Genomic DNA, 25,110 nt, shown 5'->3' on the forward strand with positions numbered 1-25,110 from the left:
CAAATACTTGGGAAACTACTCGTACGTGAGTTGTTTTGGCTCCCTAATGTTGAAAATTGTTCTTTTACACCATAAAACCTGTGTATTTTTTCTCTATAAGCAATGAGCTTTCTCCAAACTCTCTCTCTAGAATCAAGTGCTCCAACGGATCCTCTTTGTCTTTCAGCCTCTAAGTGGCCTTTTTTTCCTTAATGTTTCTTCTACAGCACTTAAGTTTAACCAGACCAGTGTCATCTCCCAGGGTTTTACTAACTCCTGCAGAAACGCGGAGGATAAATGCTTTCTGGTGTGAAAACGCACTCTGAGCAATCCGACATAAGCGATTGCAGCGCTTTCGCCCGGCGACGAAACCGTAAACGGAGGCGGCTGCTTCGGCAGGGCCTTTTTTACCTGGAGTTCGCTTCATTCCCGCTCCATTCCCGCTCCGGTCCCGCCGCTTCTCCCCTCAGGGCCGGGCCCGCCTCAGCCCTCAGCGAGCGCGCGCCGCCCGTTTCCCGCCGCGCGCCCGACCCCGCCGCGAGCGGGGGTGAAGGGGAGGGGGGCGCTCGCGGCACGCGCCCAGCGGCACGCGCGCTCCCCCACAGCCCCCCCCGCCCCGCCGCGCGCACAACGGCCGGCTGGGGGCGGGGCAAATGGGGGCGGAGCCAACGCCCCCAACACACCCCCGAGCCCGCGCTCTGGCCCCGCCCCCCGCCCCGAGCCCGTTCCCTCCTCCACAAAGCCGGGGGCGAAGGAGGGGAGGGGCTCGCGCCACTTCTGCCCGCCCTCCCCGAGAGGGGCGGGGCCGGGCGCGGGGGGCGCGCGCGCGCGGGCGCGAGGGCGCGCGGCGATTGGCTGGCGGCAGGGGGGGGGAGCGCGTTTAACGGCCGCTGCGCCCCCGGGCCGGGGCAAAGCAAAACAAAGGCGGCGGCGGCGGGAGCGGGAGCCCGGGCGGAGCGCACGGCGCGGGCACGGCACGATGCCTCGGCCGCCCCTCGGCCCTCAGCGCGGCACACGCGCGCCCGGCCCCCGTCTATGACTCCCCCCCACACACGGTGGCCGCCGCCGAGACCGTACCTTCGAGGCGAAGGAAGCCGTCGTGTCCAACCCCCCTCCCTTGATTCCCCCCCTCTTTGTTTTTCGGTGAAGGCCCGGCGCGGAGCTTTCGCTGCCCGCCGCGCAAGGACTGAGGGTCCCGCCTTCCCTCCTACCCGTGGCCCCTAAGGGAGAGGGGCCCGGGGGCTGCTCGGAGCCCGGGCTGGGAGCGGAGTCGGCGCGGCGCAGCGGTGAGTACCGAGCGGGTGAGAAGCGGCCCCTCTTCCCTGTGCTAGGATTTATTTTTTTGGAGCGGGGGAGGTGGGGGGGGGGGCGGTATGAGCGGAAGGCGGCTGTGAGACGAGCCCCGTGCTGCACCCCGGCCGGGGGGGCCGCCGTCTCCCGTGTGCGAGGGGCCGCCGAGGCAACTTTGCCGGCGGGAGGAGGTTCGGGCGCTATTTATAGCGCCTGGAAATGACGGCAGCGCTGTCTGCCCGCAGCCTTCTCGGTGCGGGGCGGGTAAGGGCGGTTTACATAATTGGGGGGGGGGGGCGAAGCTGAGCTCGGCGCGCCGGGAGCCGGTGGGGTCCCCCCGCGCTCTCGCCCGCGCCGCGCGGGGCCGGGAGCCGTGGGGTTCTGCACGGAGCTGGCGGCCGGAGCAGCGCGGGGCCGTGTTCGGGTGGCCGCGCGGCCGTGCCGGCGGCCAGAGGGGGGAACGATCCGCTGTCCTGCTGGAATCGCTGCTGGGGGGGGGAAAGAAAAGTCGACGGCGTCACCCGCCGCGGCAGCTTCGTGCTCTGGCGTGAGAGAGGAAACGGCTTTAAAGGCGCTCGGCTAGCGGCTCCCTCCCGCCGGGGGAGCGGGGTGTCAGCCGGTAACTTTCTCCGCGCTTATTTTCTCCTGTTATTTCCTGGTATGTAAAGGTGAAAATGAGACTCCTATGGCTCAGTCATTAACTTGAGGTTTTTTCCTGCTGGAGTAAGCTCACCGCAGGTTACTGACAGCGTGTGCACAGGCTGCGTCCAGCGTTTTGTAGCCGCTCAAAGACTCTGAGCGTATTCCATGTCGCTCCTTCCCTAGAGCCCCGCAGGAACGACGGAGAGGCCGATCCCTGACCCAGCTCCTCCCGTGCCACGCGCGGGATCCCCACGCGCGGCGGGCAGCCGCTGTTTCCCCGGCGGCGCGGGGCCGCCCCCCCGCCACGCTCATCGGGGTGTTTGTTTACACATCCGGGACCCGCGCGGGGCGGGTCCGCCACGCCCCATTGGCCGCCCCGTGCCCCGCCCCGGTGACGTCACGGGCGGCGGGACGGGGCCGCTCCTCGCCCCCAGCCCGCGGGACTTCGGGGTTCGGGGCGGCCGTGCCGGGGCTGCCCCGGGAGGAGGGCGGAGATCGCCGTGCCCGACTCCTGCGGCCGGGACAGCCCCGGGCGCCGCGCTGGTAGGTGCGAACACAAGCGGAGCTTCAGGAGCCACACCTGTCTTTGCGCAGGACCAAAGCACGGACTGTGCCGCGGCCAAAGAACGAGAGGGGAATAGTTGGTTCTGGTTTTTGCTCTGTTCTGTGCGGAATAATGAGCAGCAGCCCGAGGAACTGCTCGGAACTATGAGAGGGAAGTGATACTGTGTTTATTCGCCATTGTTAGAACGAGCTAGGAAATAGTTTGTTTTGAATTGTGCTTGTAAAGGCACAACAAGTCTGTGGTTCCTATGGTGTGTATCAAACAGAGTCGTCTGGAAGAGTCCAGATTGCTTTTAGAAGTGCTTAACAACACTTCTAGGAATGCATTGAAGAAAAATATTTTCCTTTTACATTCCGGATCACAGAACTGCGAAGGTTAGAAAAGATCTCTAAGATCATTAAGTTCAACTATTAACCCAGGACTGCCAAGGGCACCACTAAGCCACATCCCCAAGTGCCACATTTACACCTACTGAACTCCTGCAAGGATTGAACTCGTGTTTCAGTTACTGATGGCAAGGGTTTCATTTAAGCCAGAGTCAAAACATCTTAGCATGTGGTGCTTTTCATTCTGAAATCCTGTTTTGTTCTGGTTTTGTCAAATTCTGTTAACCTAAATAGGATCTGTATCTAACATTGAGTTCGAACAGGGAATTTAACAGAAACCTCATGTTCTTAGATCACTTTTCTTGTATATCTTACTTCTAATAAATGTGGTGTCGTAACTGTTCTATAAGAGTGAACTGTTTTCTGCAAATAATGTAATTATTCTTCCCTGTGTACTTGTAATAAGTTATCTTGGGGACGCTAAGTATATAATATTTAAATTGCTATTAATATTTGAGTCCTCTTTTCAAATGTATAAATCTATCCTTTGTCAGGTGTTTTCCCAATAATTCTCATCTGTAGATCTGTGCTTTGGATGACAGCTTGTTCCCATTGCTGCTTTATTTTTTGGATTGCCTGTGGTGTGTTACATGTCTTGTTTGTGGCTTATCTCTGCCTTTGCAATTCTTTGCGTAAGGAATTTTATTTTAGCAAGTCCTTCAGTAGTTTGTGTTTTCTCCCGTTTAGGATTAAAAAAAATCTAAACTGAAACTCCTTTAAGTTTTGCTGTGGTTGTCTTATGTGCTGGGCCTGCTGTACAGATTACTTTCTCAAGGCTTCTTTTGAAGCAGTGACTGCTTCCTATAAACAGACTTTAATTTATGTGGCTTTCGCTGTCTGCTCTAGCTGTGTTACCAGTATCCTACTGCTAGAAGAGTGGTTAGTGCTGCCCTGCACACAATTTACAACTGTGATAAGTCATTTGTGTGCTCTTAGCTGGATCAGCAGACTGTAAATTCTCTATATTGTCTCTCATTTCTGTTTGTGCTATTGACCTACTCAGGCAGTCACCTGACAGCTGATGACATAAGTTGACTGTGCAGTGTTTGGAGGCCTCATTAGCGTGGTGCATACATAGCCTGGGAGCTGCTGGCCTCTGACAGACCAGGAGATGTTATCAGTGCTCAGCATCTGTTTCGTTTTCAGGCAAACTAAAAAGGTTTGCTTTCAGCACAGCAGAAGGCTCTGGCGTGCTCTGACATGTAACGTCTCTGAAATGCACTCTGAGGATGTTGGGTGTTCTCTGTGCAGAAATTAGCTTCAGTATCAGGTTGTGGGTTTGGTAGCTTCCAGGCTATTCTGGTACAGTGAGGAAGTTCCTAATTAGCTTTGATCAGGACACCAGTCAAGATGGTCTTTACCTAAAGGCATAATTCTGCAGAGCTTGAAAGAGTAGACAGGGATCCCTGAACAGGGTGGCAGGTCCTGCTTGGTGTTTGACTTAGAGCCAGATGTGATCCTACAAGATTTTTGCTGAAAACCAAAGTGCAAATATATAAAATATATTGACTGTTGGACAGAACAAGTGTTTTCTAAGATTGCTTTCCTTGTTGCTTGCTGTATTGGAACTGACCACTAGAACTTCAATGACAATTAACTTCCTCTCATTCCCTACCTTTTTAGTGTGAATTTCTGCATGGATGTCTAGAAGAGTACACCTGGTATAACGTAGAAAGTGCTTGTGATTCATGGAGAACTGTTTGAATCTCGTCCCTCACTAGAAGTGTGATGGAGTAGAAGCCATTAGTGGAACAGAACTGCTTTTTGCTGTGTTGAATGGAACTTGAACTGTGCAGTTCCTTAGAAAAAGGGGCCTGTAGTGCAGCCAGGCTCCAGTTATTTGCTCCAAATAATGCTTTGCTTTATGGCTGGACTTGTTGAATAACAAGTTAACTCTGGTCTTGTTGTAAGCTGCTAATTGTTCTGCTCTTTTCACCTACAGGTTGTGACTGTTTCTCTTCTGTCATTTGTGTGGAAAGTGCCACACACACTCCAGAACAACAACGGCTTTTGCTTGCATATTCCAGTGTTTCTTTTGTCAGCGAGTTCAGCAAAGTTGTAATTCTTCAAGTGCCAGCCCTGAGCTGAGTGAGGAGCCACCAGCAGAGATGGTAAAAATGACAAAATCAAAAACGTTCCAGGCTTACCTGCCAAACTGTCATCGAACCTACAGCTGCATCCACTGCAGAGCCCATCTCGCCAATCACGATGAATTGATCTCCAAGGCAAGTGGTTTCTTTAGAGACCTCATGAATAATTTCTTAACCAAAATGGTTGTCACTGTGACTGCCAGTAGATAAGGGATGCAAATTGATGCATACTTGAAAGTATCTTCCCTGGGTTCACTCTTGGGTCATACATGTGTACTAAGAACTGTGTATATTCTGGAAACTTCTGAATGTGACATAAAGGTTGATCTAATATATCCATGTTAACAACCTGTGTCTGCTGTCAGGTGGGTACTGTTTGTGAGCTGTTGTATCTGAAAAGGCTGCTAAGGAAAACTATCAGAAGAAAGCATGGATCTCTGGGTAGGGAAATTATTCAGGTTATGGTTATTCCAGATAGACATTTCTTTTGACTCTGTTGGACTGAAGGTCACCAAACTGTCTGTTTCCAGGGTGTCCCACTTGTGTTATGGAATCCTTAAACACACTTTTGCTGTCTACCAGCTCCTAAGGAAGGTGATTAGCCAGATGTTCAAAAGAGTTGGACTGTCTGAGCTTAGAGAATAGGTGGAACCATGAAACAGGCTAGGCCTGCCCTTCTTCCCTGTTGCTAGAAGAAACCAAGACTTGTAATGTATGAAATATGTAGGAAAGCTTGAAGTTTGGGATAAATACCTGACAGACTGGTTTATTCTTTGCTTCAAACAAACTCCTGATTAAATTACACTTTATGCTGTCATGGAGAAAACACTTCAGTTACTTTTCAAACTTTTCAATACAAAATGTCCTCTATATAACTGTTTTGTCAAATAAAGTTAGTTATGAAGGGTTTGACACTAAAAGTTCTCTCTGCTGCTCCTGCCTGTTTGTGTGTTCAGCAGCACTCAGGTGATGCTGCTCTTCAGTGCTGAAGAGATGGGAGGGCTTGAAAATGCTGCTACTTCTAATTTTCTTTGGGTGAGGAGAAAGCAAGCAGGTATGCTTATCCAAGGGCTATCAGGCAGTAATGGGCTTTCCACATACAAGTTTTTCCTTTTACTTGAATTTATTTTTTTCTATGTTGATTTCAGAATTTGACTATGAGGCTTTTTTGGCACCACTGAATTCTAAATTACCGGGACTCAGAGTTTCATTATTCACTTCATGTTCTGGGCCACAAAGTACTGGGAGGGGTTAATCTTTCCTGAACTTCAGGTTGTAGATACTTACAAGAGGAAAGAAACTCTTTTGCTGTGTCTCTTAGCATGTATAAATTCATTGAGAAAATGCAATCCAAGCACATACTTAATAGGAAGCTCTTCTTTTTGTGGACTTAGATTTTTGCATGCCAACTAAGCTGCCACTGTTGCTACATGAGCCAGTTTTCTCCAAGGGCTTGGGAATTTTGGTCAGCAGAATACTTCAAATATGCTAAGCAAATCATGTGTTCATTTTACAGCTTCATAAATGATTTCAAATGTTAAGAATCAAATTTTCAATTAAAAAAAAACCATAGAGGACTCTTCAAAAATCTGTAGTAAATACAAAGAATTACTTTTAAGTTGTTTCTAATGGTGTTGGGAAGGGTGCTAGAGGTAGATTCTACCTGATTTCTGGCTTCCTTAATTTTTGATGAATACACTTTACAAAAATATTTGTACTTGCAGGTTGACCATATGCTTATTTGACAGCTGATTCATATTTTGTCAATTTAAGATTTCTTCACCATATTTTATTGTCTAAATCTGTATGGTAAAAGAGAAATGCATTTAAATGTGTGGTATATTTTTGTATGCTTTTAAAATAAAAAGAACATTTGTCATCTATTGTACTTGTATTTGGGACGTAGCTTTGGAAAAAGCCATCTTTATTAGCTTTGCAGAATCCAACATGGGAGGAGTTCTTCTGATGGGAACAACTGCAAAGCAATAGATAGACTTGGATCATTAAAAATAAGTACAGGTGGCCCTGGGGAGGGTTGGGGAGTGCAAATAAAATGTGATTTTTTTTTTTCTGAACTTCTCTTGAAGTGCCTTCTTTGAGGCACATTATATGCCATGAACTTGGTTAGTGAGAGAGATGGTTTTTTGACATATCTAGAATCCTAGTTACTGTAACTTTTCAGATGCAGGAAAAAAATCCCAAACAAACATAAACCAACCTGAAGTGTAGGAATTCGATTCTATACTATCTAAATTTAACAAAGAACAGTGTGCTTCCTGAGCTGGTTTGGATTTATTGATGGAGTACAGACCCACTGTTCAACCTGACCTCCCCCACTGCCTTACCTTGAAGGCCCAGTTCAAAGCCAAAGCTCTGTGTTACATCCTCTAAATACAATTTTTGGGTGTAGATTCTCACGTTATTCTAAATGCTTCCAGTACCATCTCATGTCAGAACCCTCAGGTTCTCTGCAGCAGGTAAAGGCAAACAATATTTACTTCATGCCTGTCTGTAGCTGCTTCTCTTGGGGCTGTCCCTCACCCCACCTTTTCTGGGGACATGGTGGTTGTTTCTTCCTCATGTGTGGTCAGGGAAAATGAACCAAAATACGTGGTGCGCTTCTAATTTAAAGCAGCTCCAGCTAGCTTTCCAATGTGCTTTGAGGTATAAGAATGTATTTATATAAGAATTTATTATACCTGACACTGTAGTGGTTTTTGACTTGAAAATGAAAACATAAAGCTATGAGTGCTGTTTATCTTAAACGTTGGTCTGTCATGGAAAAGCAAAAAGTGCTGCATATTTCTGTCAATCATCCCTTTGATTCTGATCCTAAGAGTCCCTGACTTTAATACAGATTTCCAATTCTTCTGCTTTTGAGAACTGTTGATGCCAATTGTCTGACAAGGATAGCAGCATGCACGAATCACCTTTTCATTTTATTTCTGTTCTGTTTGAGCAGCAGGATCTCTTCTTGCCCTGGAATGAATCACAAAGCTCTCTTTTTCTTGTGCCCTTGCTGGTGATAAAATGGCAACCACAAGTCTTGGCAATGGCTTAGAAATAAGAACACAGTTTAATGAGACAGGACAAAAATGTGTTACCTGCTCAAGTGAATTCAGTTGTGGTTTTAGTTTTCTCTGCAACTGTGAAAGGACTGTGTGTTGCCCAGTATTGAAATCGACATGATGTTAGTGGTTAGAACATACATTTCTAGAGGCTTTCACTCTGTAATAACCTTGTTTTCTGCAGCTGGGGAAGAGCTTGGGGAAGGGGAAGGCGTGGGAAGGAGGACTGGTTGGGATTAGGAGCCCCAAACTGGAAGGTCATTGGCAGTAGAGATAAAGACAAACATTACTCTGTACAGCTGGACACATGCACACATGTATGAAGAGTTACTGTAATAATTTATAACTCCCAGGTTATCTTGGGGTAACCATTGATCTGAAGGATACCCAGTGAGACAACTAGTAAACTATAGGTGACTTTTAATTGAAGTAAGTGTAAGTTTGAGGTGGTATCAGGTGCACCTTAGAGGTGACTGATTTGTTTTGCTAACAGGTTTGTGAGTGCTGGATGTTCTTTGGTGAAGACTTCAGAGTCTGTCAGGATATTAAAGTATTTTTTAAAATGCTATGAGCAGGAATAAACCAATCAGCACTACACTGGGGTATGTTCACAAGATGGAGAAGAACCTATGGCTTTTAAGAATTTCTTTAAAGAGGCAAATATGTTTAGAGTCATATCCTACCATGACTGTAGGCACAGAAGAGAAGTAAACTATGAGCAAATAACCACAGGTCTTAATGAAGAGTAAGGCAAGGAGCTGACGCCATAGGAAGCATTTAGTGGATTTAAAATTGATACTTCATGGATTTATGTTCAAACAGCACATAAAAAGTGACCAAACAGTATATGTTAGTAATAATAATTTTAAAAATCCAAACAATTTTAAGAGAACTTCTACAAGACTTCTTGAAACACAGGGGAGGTTGCCACTTGTGTGGCCTAAATAAAGAGTTATATATTTGCTGTCTTGGAGCAATTCTAGAATAAGTTTTGTGGAAGGCCTGACTGAAGGATCTTTCTTTTGATTTGTTATGTAATAGTAGGAAATGTGCAGTGATTATTAAGAGTAGTTAATTTTATAGGAGACAAGTGTTACTTGAAGAGCATAAGTTCCAAAGCACTTGAGAGTGGCTTGTACCTGCTAAGTTCCAATAATTGTTTAGAAATTCAGGTATGATCCAGCAAATTACAAAAAAATGCAAGTACTTAATAGCATCTTGGAATCTGTTGGATATACTGCAAAGGATAATGTTTTGTTACTCAAGGTTGACCTGCTTGAAAGACTGTTGAAGCATCTTACAGTGTGCCTTAATTCTGGGAACGGAGAGAATTTGGATTATTTTGTATAGATGTCTGTATAAATACTGTCACTTTCTTCTGTCTCATTCATTGCCAAGCATATCTGAGCAGAGGGGAAAAAAAGTCATGTGAAGTCACAGACAAGACTAGATGTGTCAATATTTTCAAGAATGATTTCTGCATAAAGGTATATACATATATATATAAATGTCATTGACTGCATTGGGAAATCCTTGTACCTTGTGAGTGAAAGAATGATCTTGGTGGTTAAGTTTAGTTCTCCAAGGCATTCAGTATGATTGCTCTTCTATTATTGATGAGAAGGAAGAGTCTTAAGTCTAAATAGATGCTAAAACATTTTTAGCCTTGTTTAGCAATCTGTGGTTTTGTCCTCCACTGTTTAACTGATGAGATCAAGAGGAATTTTTTTAAAGGGTTTACTGTCTTTAAGTAAATATGCTGTGCTTAGCTTGGTTCAATTTGTAATCCTCCTTTGCTTATGGTATAATGAGTATTTAGAAAGATAGATGGGCCTGTTTTATGTATGTTTCAGGGCTGGTTTTGTTCCCTCACTAATTTCATAAATTTTCTGGTGATAATTTTTTTTTCCAAGAGGCTTCTAGTTTTTTGGGTTCATTTTTTTCTTCTGGGGGACGAACCTAGTTTTTGAAAGAGAAGCTATCTTTGGAAAACATCCAAAAGATGTTTGAAGGCTTAAAGGAGTTGGAAAGTGCAAGGGAAGTGTTCTACTCTGTGTATTTTGACATAATTATTTCTGAAATCCATTCAAGAAGCTTCATAGGTCAAGATAACTTGTCTTGCATGACAATCTTCACTTTGGGGAAATATCATTTGGCAGGTTTGCAGGCATGCAGTTTTTTGGGTAGAATTTTTTAAGGCTATTCTTTACAAATTGAACTTTGTAACTTGCTTTATCAAATTCAGTAAATACTTGAATGGAAATGAACTCTTAAAAAAAATTGTATTTATCATGGAGTCTTCTAGAAGTTGCCTAGGAAGCAGCTGGGCAGCAGCATCTCTGGTGGTCTGCCTTATCAAGGAGTTGGATGTGAGGGAAACATCAACTGGAACAAATGTGGGGGTTTTCCCCTGATAATTTTTTTTGTCTGTACCTTATGTTGAACTCAGTTTTCTGAATTTATGTTGCAAGTCTTGAAGTGAGAGGATATCCTTACACTCTCTGATGCATCTTGCTGAGGAGATAATTTCACACATCAGAGCACTTGTGTTTCTGGGTTACTTTAAGAATGCTGCCCTTAACAAGTACAGTTTTCTGTATTTCCCAAATTTGCTTATTTGGCCAGAGAATTGATTCTATTTGATCTATCTTAGCTTGTATAAGGAACTCCAGCAAATGAAAGGAAGTTAAACCAGATGAAAACCTATGGACTTCTTTCATTTTCCTTCTTTAATATTTTATTTCTGTGTTTGGAGTAGCTTGCAGACACTGGTAATGCCCCTGTGGCTTGCTCAGAACAATGCCTGCCTTGCCCCCAGTCCATGCTAAGATGGCACTTTCCCTGGGTATTTGCTGTGGAGCATGATCTCTAGCCATGCAATCTAATCCCATCTCTGGGAATAATTGATGGCATAAGCTTTTCAGTAGCATCCCTTCCCCCACCCATGCCTTCAGCTGTGCCTCAGGGCAGTAAATACATGTTCTGCTTGACTGGTATTTCCTTTCCTCCTGGGTAAAACAGCTACTCCTGGTGTTAGAGCTAAGGGTGGGTTTAACTTACAAGCATAGATCATACCTAATTCTGCATGTGTGCACAAGTGAAACATGTATAAAGCTTCTTTCTACATCATGTATCAGTGACACAGGTCTGTCAGATGACTTGGAAAGATCCTAGTTCCAAACTATTCTTGCAGGTGACTTCACTGTAGTTTGTAAGCACAGTTGGACATTATTGCTGATACTATTGGATGTTCTGGATACTTTCAGCTGTGCTGAAACAAGAAAACAAGATCGATCTTACACATCCTTCTCTATAAATGGGTAGCTGGTCCAAGATACAGATTTTCTGAGGAATAATTTAACTCATAAATCAATACAGTGTTATTAATTGAGGACCATGAAAAAGCAGCCTTATAACAAGTTTAAAGTTCAACTGCAGTTATTAGGGGAACTGATAAATTGCCGAGCTTCTAAGTGAAAATCCTGCTTGCTGCGAGTCATTATTGATGAGAGTTGGTCACCCTTGCCACTCTCTTCTAATTCCTCTCTACTGGGTAAGACATATTTAGGACTCAGTTTGAATAGAATGTTCTGCTTTAGTTTTGATTCATGTATAGTGCTCGTGATCTTGGGAGTGCTGAACAAATGTTGCACAGTTAAAGTTTGTGTTTGCATAGGTGATGTTTATTCTGTTGAAAAGTGGTTTGCCTTGAGACTGGTTTGAACAGTTGTGCCTGTTAGTCCTTGACACTGCCATTTAAAGTACTTTCTTTCATTTTCTTGGAGGAGTTGACACACAAGGTGTTCAACCTGTCAGTCCCTTAAAATTCATATCAGTATAACTGAATCATACAGTGCAGAGTGTGAGAAACCTAGTGCTGGTAAAAACAAATGTTCAGTATTAATTTTTATCTGGTTATGCAAAATATTCTGTTTATAGCCAAGTTACAAGCTTAGCAAGCAGCTCAAGCACCAAACTGAGTTGTCCTCTTTTCATTTCTAATAGTAAATAGTAGGATGCATCAGAAAGCAGAACTCTGATAATAAATCTTTCTTACATCATTAAGAGAATGCATCTGCGACAGATGCATAACTTTTTGTGGTTGAATACAGTTTTGGGGAAAAAATCTCAGCTGTTCATGTAAATAAGAAACTGACTGCCAAGTGCTGACAAGAGATTTATAATAATAATTAAAAGGTGTAGGAATTTATGGATGGATGTCCTTGAAGTGCTTTTATTGCAGTCAGTGTATGGGAGTTCTGCATGGCTGGATTGCACACCACTCAATGCTCAGTGAAACACAGATGATGTGGTTGGGCACTGGTTTTAAAGGGAAGTCTGAGTTGCCTGGACCCACATTCTGTGTTCCAGAATGCAGTTACACAAGTTGCTGCAGGTTCCTGTCGAGTTACCTGAGTGATGTAAACATGGAGGAACTTGCTCTTTGCAGCTGGGCAAGGAAACAAGTGTTCTGTGGCATGTAAATGCAATCCTTAGCCTCTAAACATGAGTGTAGGTAAGGAAAGATGGTATCAAATGCATCAGTCATACTCTAGGAATGGGAAGCAAGGCTGGAATGGAGGAGCTTTTTGCAGTGACATGTTTGTGAACACTCTTTCTAAAATTACTGTCACAGGAAAAGGTTCTCTGTTGATTCTCCCTCCACTCTACCTTGATAATCCTAAAAATTAGAAGGTAATGGCTGTTTCTGAAGGAAAATAAGCCCAGTAGAGTACAGTATATCTAGGGCAACAAAGCAAAGGGTGCAGGAAAAGTCAAGTCATCTTTAAAAATATATTAGGAAAAGAAAAACAACTAAAGCAGTGCTTTCCAACTGGTGGTTTGTATTTCATTTGGCTTGAATTTTTTTTAGTTTATGAAACAAGAGAGGGGAATAGCTGCTTTTTGTGCTATTCCTGGCATCCTGTTACTGCCCTCTGCTTAATTTTGAAAAATTCAGGGTCAAAGGAGAGCTTTTAGTAGGTGATACTAAGTCAAGACTAAACATAAACTTGGCAGAAATAATTGCATAAGATCGTTCAGAAGATCTCCTGACTCTTGTTTTTTTCTGGAGTCTTTTTTTTTTTTTTCTTCCCCAGCCTGCTGGGGAACTTCAGGTATGGCATATAAGTAGTTTAAAAATTATTGTATAGGACCAGACAAAAACCCAACCAACTACATAAATTTACATGTGATTGGTGTGTGTAATTACATATAGAGAAACTAGCACATGATAATAGAGAATATTTCTTGGTGCTGTTTCAAAAAGGATTTGTGAATTCTAATTTACAGCATGAAATTTTTAAAGCAAGGGGAAATGCCTGCAACTTTTTTACTTTAAAGAATTTTTACAGTAGTTTAATCAAATATCATGGTCATCATGGCTTTGGAAGTTCTTTTTAATAATGTCAGGTGTGAAACAAGGATGTTCTAGTTGTATGTTTACTTCTTAGTGAATAAGAGGATTTTGGAAGTATTTCCTTTACCTTTTCTTAAATTTTGCAATTGCACATGTGTAGTTCTCTCTAAATTAATGTGTTGTTTACCCAGGCTACCTACTCATTTGTTAATGGGCATTTTTTAAGAGTCTATATCTGAAGAGATTTTGTTTTCACCTGTAGTAAGCATTCTCTGTTTGTTACTGGCTCTAGTCTAGAGAGTTCTGGTGATTCTGTAGGAACTGCAGAGTGTAGGTCTGCACTGCTCTGTCAGTTTTGTGATGTGTGGTTAAGTATCTCAGGAGTACTGAACTAGTGGTTTTGTTTGTTTGTCTTAAAGGCAGCTGTAAGGGTAAATTACTTTCTGACAGAATTGTTCAGACTCTATTCTCAACTAAGTCTCCCCCTTTCAGGATCAGTCCTGCCTGAAGTTTCAGCTTTCACTGTCCTGCACAGCCTATCTGGTTTTCCTTGCCTGGTGAAAAATAAGACTTGTAGTTCTGGCTGGTGGAGACAGTGCTTTTTCTTTTGTCTTTGCTAAAGGCAGAACCTCCTAAGAATCACTGAGGTTGGAAAAGACCTGTAAGGTCATGAAGTCCAACCACAAACCCAACTGTGACAAGTCTACCACTAAACCATGTCCCCAGGTGCCACATCTCTGTCTATGGTGACTTCACCACTGTCCTGGGTAGCCTGTTCCAATGCTTGACAACCCTTCTGGTGAAGAAATGTTTCCTGGTACCCAACCTAAACCTGCCCTGGTGTGACCTGAGGCCATTTCCTCTGGTCTTGTCACTTGTTAGGTGGGAGACTGACCCCACCTTGCTACAACCTCCTTTCAAGTATTTGTGGAGAACATTAATATGTTCTCTCAATACTTCTTTTAAATGGTTGCTAAAATAATAAAATATGAGTGCTCTTAACTGCTAGGTAGAATTTTTCATATTAAAGATTTTACAAGTATGTAAGGGCTGTATGTAACTACTCTGGCACTATTGCTACCTGGAGTAGTCCAGAGTCAGGGATTTCTTTAAACATTCTTTATTGCAGTATATAATCTGGTTTGTGTTGATCAAAAAGGGTTAATTTATATGCATTTTCCTTTTACGAGGTGGGGGGGATTTTTTTGCACACTATTCTGAGTAATTAAAACACAACAAGTATTCCTGTTGTGTTTCTAATTGGTAGAGTGTCAAAATCTTTATTTTAGTGTCAAATGACTTGTAATGATGTAACTAAATACATGTCAGGAGAAGAATCCATTGCAGAAAGGACCTTCTGCCTTTGGTTTCATGCCTGATGTTACTAAAACCATGCACAAGTATTCAGGTTGATATTTCCTTCCAAAAACCTTCCATGTTGATCTATTGCAGGCTTCTGAAAAGTTGGTCTGTGATGTTCCACACTAGAACTACAGGGATTCTTAAAAACAATTGAACTTTCTCTGCATTATAGATAAAGTAGTTAATTTTCTTTGAAAGTAGGTTAGAGAATGAAAAGGCTCAAAGAAAAAAGACATTAAGACAGTTTACAGATTTTTTTTAAAAGGAATTCAGTATGGAAGAGAGAAGAAAGGAAAACTCAGTTCCAGTGTGATCCTGTTTGGATGGGAAATAATGGCTGTGTCTAAATTACCAAGTAATTCAATGCAGAAGGAGTCAGATGAAAGCAGTGGTGTGTCTGACACAGGTTTGGAATGTTTTACCTGTGGCTGGCTCTGTCTGCTCACAAGTTCTCCCAGGATGTCTGCAGCTCATATCCTGAGGACAGGTTCGGGTCTGTGTCTGCATTAACATTGCTGAGTGCATGGAAGAGCTGCTGGGTTAGTTGGTTCAGAAGGATCAGGGGTGCAGTTCCCAGGCACTGAAAGTGATCCACAAGCCAAACCAGCCGCCTGTGAGTGTGGCTGATTAAGGGTTTTAATTCAGAACTGTGCTACTGCTCTGAACTAAAACATTATTTAGATCCAGCCAAGAAAGCCCAAGTGCCATTGTTTGTCCATCATTTATCAGGAATGTGAGAGATTGGAAAGCAAATGCCTGTGGTCAGGCCTTTGATGGTAACAGTTGTCTTACTAAGATGAAGCTGAGCTTATCTGTGAATTTTAAACTGATCAGATGCATTTCCTGAGTACAGTATGCTGGTTTTATGCTTGGTTCACTTATATCAAGTGATGCAATGAAATTGAAATAAATAATCTTTTGGCTGCAGCAGGGGAAGACAGAGGAGATGGGAGTAATTCCCTTTGAGTTAAAAGCAGATTATTTCAATTAGCATGAAGGATGTCTAGGAAAATGAGAATTGATGTCTTGCAGAGGGGTAGGAAAAAACTGTTTTGCTTGCATTATGGATGCTGAATTTTGAGCAATGGCACTTGACAAAGTAAAATAAAATCATTATTAAAAATCTAATGTAGATGAAAACTTGTCTGACTAGACTTTCCTATAAAGAACTAGTATAAAGTTGTTAATCTGAAATAGTTTATATCTTTATTATCATTATATGTTTATGTTTACTTATATACCCTTCTGGAACTATTTTTTGTTTGGTTTGGCTTGTGTTTTTTAACATGTACTTTTTTAACATGTGTTTTTTTTTTTTTTTTTTTTAATGCAGTCCTTCCAGGGAAGCCAGGGACGAGCCTACCTCTTCAATTCTGTGTAAGTACGTGGTTATGGTTCTGCACACCACCTGCAGAGTGTAACTTTGTGCTTCCCAAAGGGAAAACAGTAGGATTAACAGAGCTGTACTTTGCCCTGTTCTTCTTAATGCTGGCTTTACTCACCAGCAATAGTTATTAAAGAGCCACTGGGCTGATTCTGAAGCATTCCTTTGCACATACACGAGTTTATCTTATATTTTAAGCAAATCTGCTAAGAGCAGAAAGATTAGGGGAGTGTGTTAATGTGAAATTCCTTTTGTCTATGTAATGGTAGCTGTCTCGAGAGGAGCTGCCATTCTGAGATACTCCAGAAGTCACAAGATATTGAGTGACTGTAAATTTTCTTTAGACAACTCTGCTGTGGTCTGAAGAATTTCCCAGTCTGACAGTTGGATACATTTACAGGTTAATGTTTCAGTAAGCTTGGTACATCTTTAATGACCTTGAATATTGCAAATGTGCTAGAGGCAAAAGGTCTCTGTGGTCTTATCAAGCCTAATATTTGCAATCTTAGGCATGTCCTTCCCTTGATAGCAGGCTGTTTGCATTTGTTAATGGGTGTATTTTAAGTTTTTTACATGCAGGATTGCATTTTTGTCTTTATTTTTCAGCAGTTTTTTGTGTTGCAGCATTTTGAAAAAGATACAGTTGAGTGTCCTGGTCTATTTTTGACCAGGATAATGGAACTGTAACTGCAAAGGATTTGATTGCAGATCCTTGAAATTCTTTTAATATGTAGTCCTTCAGTGGTGACTTAGGATTTCTGCTATAATTCTAATAGGAAGAATCTGGTACTGCAACAGCAAAAATGGCAAAATTTTCCTCATATTTAAAACTGTCTAAAAACTTGGTTTAGTCTTTCCTCATGTTTTCTGCATAGACTCATTTATGGAAAAACTGGCTTGATGCAGTACTTCAAGGGATGTTTTGTTTTGAAATTGCTGTTTGTTCATCAGAGCTTAGTCTGCTGATCTGTAGCAAAGAAATATTTATGAGGCTTTTTTCTTGCTGCTATTTTGGAGCTGGTTCTAAATTCAGCTGTTGGTGCTGATTCACTGGTACAGACTTCCATTAGAGAGGTCTCAAATAGTTTTTGAAGTAAAGCCTGGAACTGTAGAAGTATCCAGTTACTGTGTAGTGTTCTGTTCTCTGGAAGTTTAACTATTTAGCTTATCTTTGTTGCTGGCAGTAAGTGAGTATCACCAACAGTGACACCACAGCCACTTAAAAACAAAAAACAAACCCCTTTTTTCTTCCTGTCCTTCTGCTCAGTGGAACAGAGGAAGTTACTTCTGCAGCATTGAATAACTTAGGCATTTTTTAAAACTACTTCTTGTCTGCAGGAGAAAAGCTGGGGAACAGTAAGAAGAGAAACACACTCATCTGTTAACATAATTTCTTCCTTTTTTTCAGGGTAAATGTGGGCTGTGGTCCAGCAGAGGAGAGAGTTCTTCTGACAGGTTTACATGCTGTAGCAGATATCTATTGTGAAAACTGTAAAACCACTCTTGGATGGAAATATGTAAGTCATATACTTAAATCCTCAATAAATGTTTGCATGTTGAAGCACAGATGTTTGAGTAGCCACTGAGTAGCACCTTTGCTGATAGTTTATGTGAGTTAGCTCTGGTGCTTTTGTGTACATCAGGCTCTAATGTAGTCTTGCTTCCTTGCATCTGCAGAAATGTTGTAGCAGATAATAATTTTATTCTGGACTGCAAATCAAGCATGAGCTATAGGTGCTATTACAGCTGTCTAATATTTCTGTATTTGATAATCTTTTTGCAAGACTCTCAAGCACATGTGCACTAAACCAGGTGGGAGAAATTGTCAAAGTGAGTCTGTAGTGTCATGGACTGCAAAAGTTGGTGATACAGCAAGAATATTCATTACAATAAACAGTACTGAGCATATTACTCTGTTTACAAATAATATGGAATCAATTCTGGTTTTTGAAAATTTACCTGTGCACTTGCAGCTGTGTTGCAAGTCTGTGGTTTTGAAAATCTTAGATTCTGGGTAGGATTTTTACTGATTCGGTGTAGTTTCAGATGTTAGAAGTTTTTCTAATGCATTTCCTGTGAGGATGAATATAAAGGAGAGCTTTTGAAGAAGTTTGCATTCCCTATTTTCATTACTTCTGGGAATAAATAAATAACATGTATAACATACCATTTCGTAACCTTCACTTTAAAAAGCATTAAAATTCCCTAAGTAGGGAGAGAGCATGATCAGTTCTACAGCAAGATCTGTGCAGTAGATCTGCTGATTCCACTTAGGAGAAGTTTGCTTCTGTTTCCTTCTCAGTGCTTCTCAACCTCTCTTTTTTTCCCTCCCTCCCCTTACATGGTATAACCAATATGGGTTGTTAACTGTAATGCCTCCTGGTTTGTATTTTATTGCAAGTTTGATGTTTAAAACACTTAATTTCCTGAACTTAATTCAGTGTTGTCTTGATTTTGTTATTTTTTTCCTTTCCAGGAACATGCTTTTGAGAGCAGTCAGAAATACAAAGAAGGAAAATTTATCATTGAACTTGCCCACATGATAAAAGACAATGGCTGGGAGTGAACCACAACCTTTTTCCTTCTGTTTGGACTATATTCTGTGGAACAGGCTTTACAAAGACTAATGCAAAGTAAAGGAAGAGCTTGGCTAGAGTGGCCCTGAGAATATCACTGAACTCTGAAACCTCACAAATGAGTAGTGTAGTGTAAGTGGCTATTTCAGGCCATGTTTGCCTTTTCTCCTTGTGTAAGTTCCCTCTTTTTGTACGTGTATTATTGTGTGAACAGTTGTTTTGGAACATTTTGGATGACCTTTTTCTAAACTCTCTCAGACTAGAGAAACAGTTCACTAATTGAAAACAGATTTTACTGGTTAGCATCTCTCTCTGACCTATGCCTTTAATGCTACTTCTGCTGTGCATGCTTCTTGCCTAAACACCTACACTCCAGTCCTGTAGACGTTCTGTCCCTGAGCAGTCTGAAAGAATGTATGGGATGGGGTGCTTTTTTATATGTAGCAATTTCTGATGTGTTTGGCAGTGAAGAGGATGCAGTATTGTAGTTATTAATTTCTTTTTTCAAATTGAGTGTACCACAACCTATGTACATCTTGTAGGTGAATTGGTTAAAGGTACAGTGCTCACTTCAAAAAAGATTTCAATTGCACTGACTGAAGTTAGCAGGTCTCAAGTTGTTAGGAAAGGTTATGCCAGAGGCTTGGTATCTTAATGAAATAACATAGAAAGATTTTTAAATCAATAATGCTATAGAATATGTTCCTTTAAGACCAACATATTCCCTAAGGAGTTTGCTGGATAAAAAATTTATAAAACTATAGCTTGCAAGATTAAAAAGACAGAAAAATATATGCATCTTCTATTTTGGAAAAAAAAATTAGTTGGTATATTAGGAAAAAACAAAGTTTTGGTACTGTACCTTTGCCAGTAACAGGGACTTGTGCATCAGTAAAGTTTTATGGCTGGTTCCATGTAACTGTATAGTCCTAATGCACTGGACAAAGAGGTTGATGTCAAGGAAACTTGTTGAAGTCTTCTGCTTCTGCTACATTTGAACAAAAATATTTATTTTTGTGAGAAATGGCCAGAGCCTATGACATGAAAATTAATATAGTACCTGTAGGAAAAGGAGGAGTAATAAGAGGGAAGGGAAGTTTGACTTGTTTTTTCATAAAATAAAATAGTAAGATAGTTTTTAAAATTTGGGGGTGGGGAAAGGGTTTCCCGGTTTGCTGGCTAAATCATCCCCAAGTATCTTTTTATAATAAAAATTTATATGAAACTCACCTTCTCTTTTGTTCTCATGCTGTTTCTTTAATGGAATCAGTTAATGAGAGAAACTTCTGGAAAGTATATGCACAATATGAGCTGTTAGTATCTGTGTATGCAAACTGAGCAACTGTGAAAGAAACGCTCTACATAAATTTGCTAACTTAATTTTCAAATTAAACAGTCTCTACAGACTTTTTGTATGTTAATCCTTTTACTGCTTGAGGACAAACTGTTTGAAAAAAAACCTTTTAACACTACATAAGTCCTATAACCGAACAATACAGAAGCCTTGCAATACGAAATCCCTTTCTCTCAATAACAATTCTAATATGGCACCTGTGAAAGTCATCGCAGGTGCTGCTGCTGCTGTTCTGTTTTTGGGAATCTCTCATAGGCTTTCTGAACTCTGCTGCACTTTAGAAATTGTCAGACATGAAAAATTACGCCAATGGGTAGGGGCAATACAAATCTTTAAAACCAGCTTTCCAGTGTTTTTGTGGGGAGGAGGAGTGAGAGGAGCATTCTCCCAGGTGTACACATTCTGTGTGATGCAGGCTGGCCAAACTGCCTGCTAGATGCCATGATTGATACCCATGAATTAAAAATGTAAGAATTAGAGAAGTAGTTCAAGCTGTTGGGTTTCAGTCCAGAGGCCTGAGGTGGTACAGTTACATTCAACCTGGATTTTGTGGCTTACACATTGCTACTTGTGTTCACATCAGATCTCATTTTAACAATGCAATTGATGCAAGATGGGCTTGGGTGTTGCCTGTCTCGTGCTCTTTTTGACCTGGAATTCTTTGGGATTTTGTTTTCCACCTTGTTGTCAACAAGGAAGGCACTATAACTTCTATCAGCAAAAAGTTTGTGTTGGCTTCTAAGTCCTGTTGCAATGTTGATACTTGTGAACAGCTTGTGTGAGGTTTGTGTATCTTTGGGCTTTCCGTATTTCCTGGCTGCAGACTTGCTGAAGCAGTACACTGGACTGAAGGCAAAAGTAATGGCTGCTTTTCCAGAGAGTTGAAATTACAGAAAATATGTAAAGTATTAAAGATTTTTCTCTCCAACATTGGGGGTTTGGCTAGCTCTTGTTAGTAAGCTTATGCTGTCTCTAACACAGTCTTATTCTTAGAAATTCAACCTCTTTCTTCAGTGCATTATTTATATTTCAAACTGGACATTTTCACCAAAACCTTAATTAACTTTGATGCCAAAGGTTGGGACTTCAAGTGCTTAGCACATAGAGCTTCAGACTACTGGCATAAAGAGTTAATGACCTATATATGATGTTTATGGCTTTTAAGAGAACCAAACAAAGCAATATTCTTTTTGGTCTTTTATTAAGAGTGGATGCTTAGAAGGAATAAAGAGTAGAACTAGTACAGAATCACTATTTTATGCTGCCCAATCTTAAGGCTTATTCTTTTGAGGGAATATGTGAATTTTCTTCCCATGTTGTTTGGCAGCATCAATGATTATTTTCTCCCCTCATAAAGATATAGAGGATTCTTGTTATTGGTTTTGGTGAAAGTTGAATCCAGATAGCAATGACTGCTGGCTGATATGAAGAGGTCAGTCTGGTCACTGAACCCTCCAGCAGTCATTTGAAAGAAAAATAAACTTACTTGAAAAAAAATTTTACTAAAGCATTTTCCCTCTAACCAATTTTTGTAATATATTAAAGATTATATTTAAAGTTTGTATGTGTTTGCTCTGGGCAAGTTTACTTCCCCTCCAACTTGAGCACTTTTGTTACTTGTACTGGTTATTTTTGGTCTTAACATTTATTTTGTATTTTGTTTTTTATAAATTGTAACAAAAAGCTTTTGTGAACCTTTGTTTCTTGCTGGCTCTTTCTTGGACCAAATGAACTGACTATGAGCTGGCTTAGAAGAAATGTTCATTGGGATGCATAGGAATTTGCTAGCAAAAATGTACATGTATTGAAAGTTTTATCCACTGAACCTCTAAAGCGCCATGCCTGTCCTAAAGTAATTAATCATAATTTGGTGTGACTTTAGTAATCTGACCACACATTCTCTGTCTAGCTCCAAAATAATGGTTGTAACAATGGTTTTCCAGGACTGAGTCTGCCTCCAAACCCTAGAGTTTTTCTTTGGCTGGTTACTTTAAGTACCTTTTTGATTACTAAAAGGCAATGCTGCCATGTATAAGAATCCTGTCATGTTGCAAACTTGCTGTGAAATCAGCTGCAGAATTTGGTGAGGGATTGCTCAGCCTAACCACTCCTGCTGCTGTGTGCTTTTAGCGGCCTGGTAATCTTAATTTTAAAAGTACCAGGATCTGAATTTCCCTTGTTGGCTGTAAGCTGTACAATGGCAAACTGTGTGAAGGAAGATTGTTATGGCTCCATCTTAATATCCCAGTAGCAAGGCCCAGTGGAGTGACCAGTGTGGGTGGTGTGCCTTTGTGCTTGCAGTCCTTGGGAAAGGAGAGACATTTCTTCGAGTAAAAAACTGGCCTCAGAGGTTCTGACCGGGTCCCCACTGCACCCATAACCAAAGGTCACCTGTATTTCCCACTGGTGGATCAGTGGAAGGTTCCCCAAGGCTGCCTGCCGGGGTTGGTGGCCGTGCACTTCCCTCCAAGTGTCGCTCATAGGGCTCCTCCTGCCCGCTCATCTCAGCAGCCAGGTTGCAGCAGCAGTGACCTCCAGACTCACAGACCAAACTTCACTCATCTCCAGCCTTGGATATCGGCCATGAGAGGAAGAAGCCGTCAAATTATCATTAAACTTCTTGGACGCTTTATTGGACTTCACTGAGACTCATGTTAAGCCAACCAGCAGTATAAACACTTACTGGAAAAGGAACAGATGCTTCAGAGGTTTCTTTTAAAAGGACTGTTACAAGTGGTTTAAGGTCTAAAGCATGAGTCATAAATGGCAGTTGAGTTGTGCCTCATTGTTTCTTAAACTCTTTAAAATGCTTTCTTTTACAGGTGACATGGCTGTGTTGCTGTTTTGTCCTTGCAATACTGTACATCATTTGTTGTTTCACTATACTGTATCTATTCGAGGTATCACAATAAAAGCTTTCAATTGTTTTGTTGGGTTACATGTTGGTTTTGTGCTATCTTTTCTTGCTAATTGAGTTCTCAGGCTTTATCCTCTGGTAGGGCCAGAGAGAGAAGACAGTGCTCTTAGTTGCTCTTAAAAGCTCATAATTGGATTGAATCTGATTTTTATGTGGTTTTAGGACTGCCACAAAACATTTGGGGTTTTTCCTTTCAGAAATCTTTGCAAAATACAGAAATTTGTGTTGCTACTCTTAGGGCTTTTGCCTATTTTGAGCCAATTGTGGGACCTCTGCATAATGAGAGTCAGTCTGGACAACCCCCAGAATGAATCCTGAGAAGAACTGAAGTGTGGCTGTGCTTTTTGTTGTGTCAGCTCGATCAGCTGTAGACCTGAGGAGCACTCTGAGCACAGCGCTCCCTCTGTTCATTCTGCTTTGGCTGGAGGAACTCCTGTAGCTTCTCTGATCAGATTATTGGTCTTGTCAGTGATATGATCCCTCTGGACTGCCTGAGGCTCAGAATGAAGTCATTCAGTGCACACTTACGTGCCGTCTTCAATAATCCATCATTTCATCTCACAAAGAGATAGGGATGCTCTTCATGCAAATCACACATAGTATTTCCATCTTGAGAAAATGGAAGATAGCCAGCTACCCTTTTTCTTGTTTAAGTGCTGTCTTAGGGGCATGAAATAAGGATCTTTCTAAATCTGAAAAAGCACCAAACCCTAGGGATTAAATGGCATTTTATGTGAGATGTATGGTTTTCCTTGTACAAAAACCTGTTTTGACAGGATATAATTGAAGTCATAAAGATCCAAATTTGAGATGCTCATAGTAACATCCCATTATATTTTAGTGTATCAGAGGGACTATAAAAACACCAACTGTCAGCATCTGGGTTACCAGAACAATTTTGGCAATGTGAACTCCAGTGTTCTGTCTTACCAGCTGGAAAATACCAAGATATGACTTCCAGCTAGACAAGGATGGGCAGATGCCTCATCTAAAGCTTGAGAACCTTCTTCGAGATGTCTTCTTGTTCCTGTAAAATTTCAGTAACTGGGCAGTGGTGTAGTTTGGGGTTCTCCCCCATGCCCCAAGTGCTGCAGCTCTTACTGGGGACAGCAGTAGGTCTGTACTGCCAGAGTCCAGGTAGCCTGAACTGGAAATCAGCCACAACTAGAGCTGAGCTTATCCTCTGCACAGGACTCCAGCTGGGTCACTGCCCATGTGAGATTCTTTCCACTTTTGTCTCTTCCTCTGCTCCCTGCCCTTGGCTCTGCCCCAGATGGGTCTAAGCAGGGAGTGAGCACCTGTGCTGCTGCTGGCACTCACCTCCAGCAGGCACAGCAGCTGTGGATTAACTGAGGCTGGACAAAGTAGTTCCTGGCTGTGAAGCAGCTCTGCTGAGCCATAGCCCTGATGAGCATTAACTGTTTCTCCTCTAGCAGAGGCTGAGCTGTTCTCAGGGTTTGGCTCATTCATTTCCATAGTATTGCTGAATAAGATTTGAGCTGAGGAGCTGAGGTGCTCTGTGAGCCTGGTAGCAGTTTAATCTATGCTAACCTGATTGCCTGAAGATTTTACTTAGTAAAAATCACTCTAGAAAGCAGGCAATACAGGTTTTTCACTGTTTAATGAATTAATGAGTAGATTTTTCATGGTCTGATTTCTGTATTTTAATAGTAAGCACAGTTTAACTTTCTTTCTTGCACAAATAGACTTTAGTGATTTCTAGTTTAAGCAAAAACAATGGCAGGGCCAAACTAGCCCTTTATTCAAAATGGAGTTTGCATTCTAACATTAAAACATGTACATGTATACAAAGTCCATTCTGGCATGGAATATCATGGCTCACCCTGTACCTGTAGGAAGGGTTGTGAATGTTATTTGATTTTCAGAACATGTTTTTGACATGATTAGTTATGGTCATCTGTTTCTGTTACACCTGATAGAAGTTCAATTAGTTTTACAACATGAGCAAAACTTTCCAGTTTGGGACCCAGAACTGATGACAGAGCAGCAATGCTGTATTGGGTGCCTGAAATGTTTTTCTTATATTTCAAATGTTGTAGAGTTAAAACTCCAGTGGATTAAACTCCCTTATTAGGGTAAAGGTTTTGAGATTTTTTTAGCTGTTGGTTGAGTGGCAC

The 25,110-nt window shown here is 41.7% G+C and overlaps 1 protein-coding gene across 2 annotated transcripts; it reads left to right on the forward strand.

The window, feature by feature from the left end:
* Nucleotides 1-903: 903 nt before the first annotated feature.
* Nucleotides 904-22,982, forward strand: YPEL1 (yippee like 1). Of its 2 annotated transcripts, none has more exons than XM_084217087.1 (5): nucleotides 904-1,265; nucleotides 4,805-5,087; nucleotides 16,075-16,118; nucleotides 17,534-17,642; nucleotides 18,602-22,982. In XM_084217087.1, exons 2-5 carry the CDS (start codon nucleotides 4,971-4,973, stop codon nucleotides 18,689-18,691), a joined length of 360 nt encoding a protein of 119 aa, XP_084073213.1. In that variant the 5' UTR covers nucleotides 904-1,265; nucleotides 4,805-4,970; the 3' UTR covers nucleotides 18,692-22,982. The 2 variants fall into 2 exon arrangements, with proteins under 2 accessions (XP_084073213.1, XP_084073214.1); XM_084217088.1 differs by lacking the exon at nucleotides 904-1,265 and adding an exon at nucleotides 2,251-2,454.
* The last annotated feature ends 2,128 nt before the right edge of the window (nucleotides 22,983-25,110 follow it).

The sequence above is a fragment of the Fringilla coelebs genome (genome assembly GCF_963513975.1).
Source record: "Fringilla coelebs genome assembly, chromosome: 17".
Lineage (NCBI taxonomy): Eukaryota > Metazoa > Chordata > Aves > Passeriformes > Fringillidae > Fringilla > Fringilla coelebs.

Excerpts from the sequence above, each read along its gene's own strand:
- YPEL1 (XM_084217087.1), top strand. The coding sequence starts at position 4,971 with ATGGTAAAAATGACAAAATCAAAAACGTTCCAGGCTTACCTGCCAAAC. Across the intron at positions 5,088-16,074 it reads ACGATGAATTGATCTCCAAG|TCCTTCCAGGGAAGCCAGGG; the intron begins GCAAGTGGTTTC and ends TTTTTAATGCAG. Across the intron at positions 16,119-17,533 it reads GCCTACCTCTTCAATTCTGT|GGTAAATGTGGGCTGTGGTC; the intron begins GTAAGTACGTGG and ends CCTTTTTTTCAG.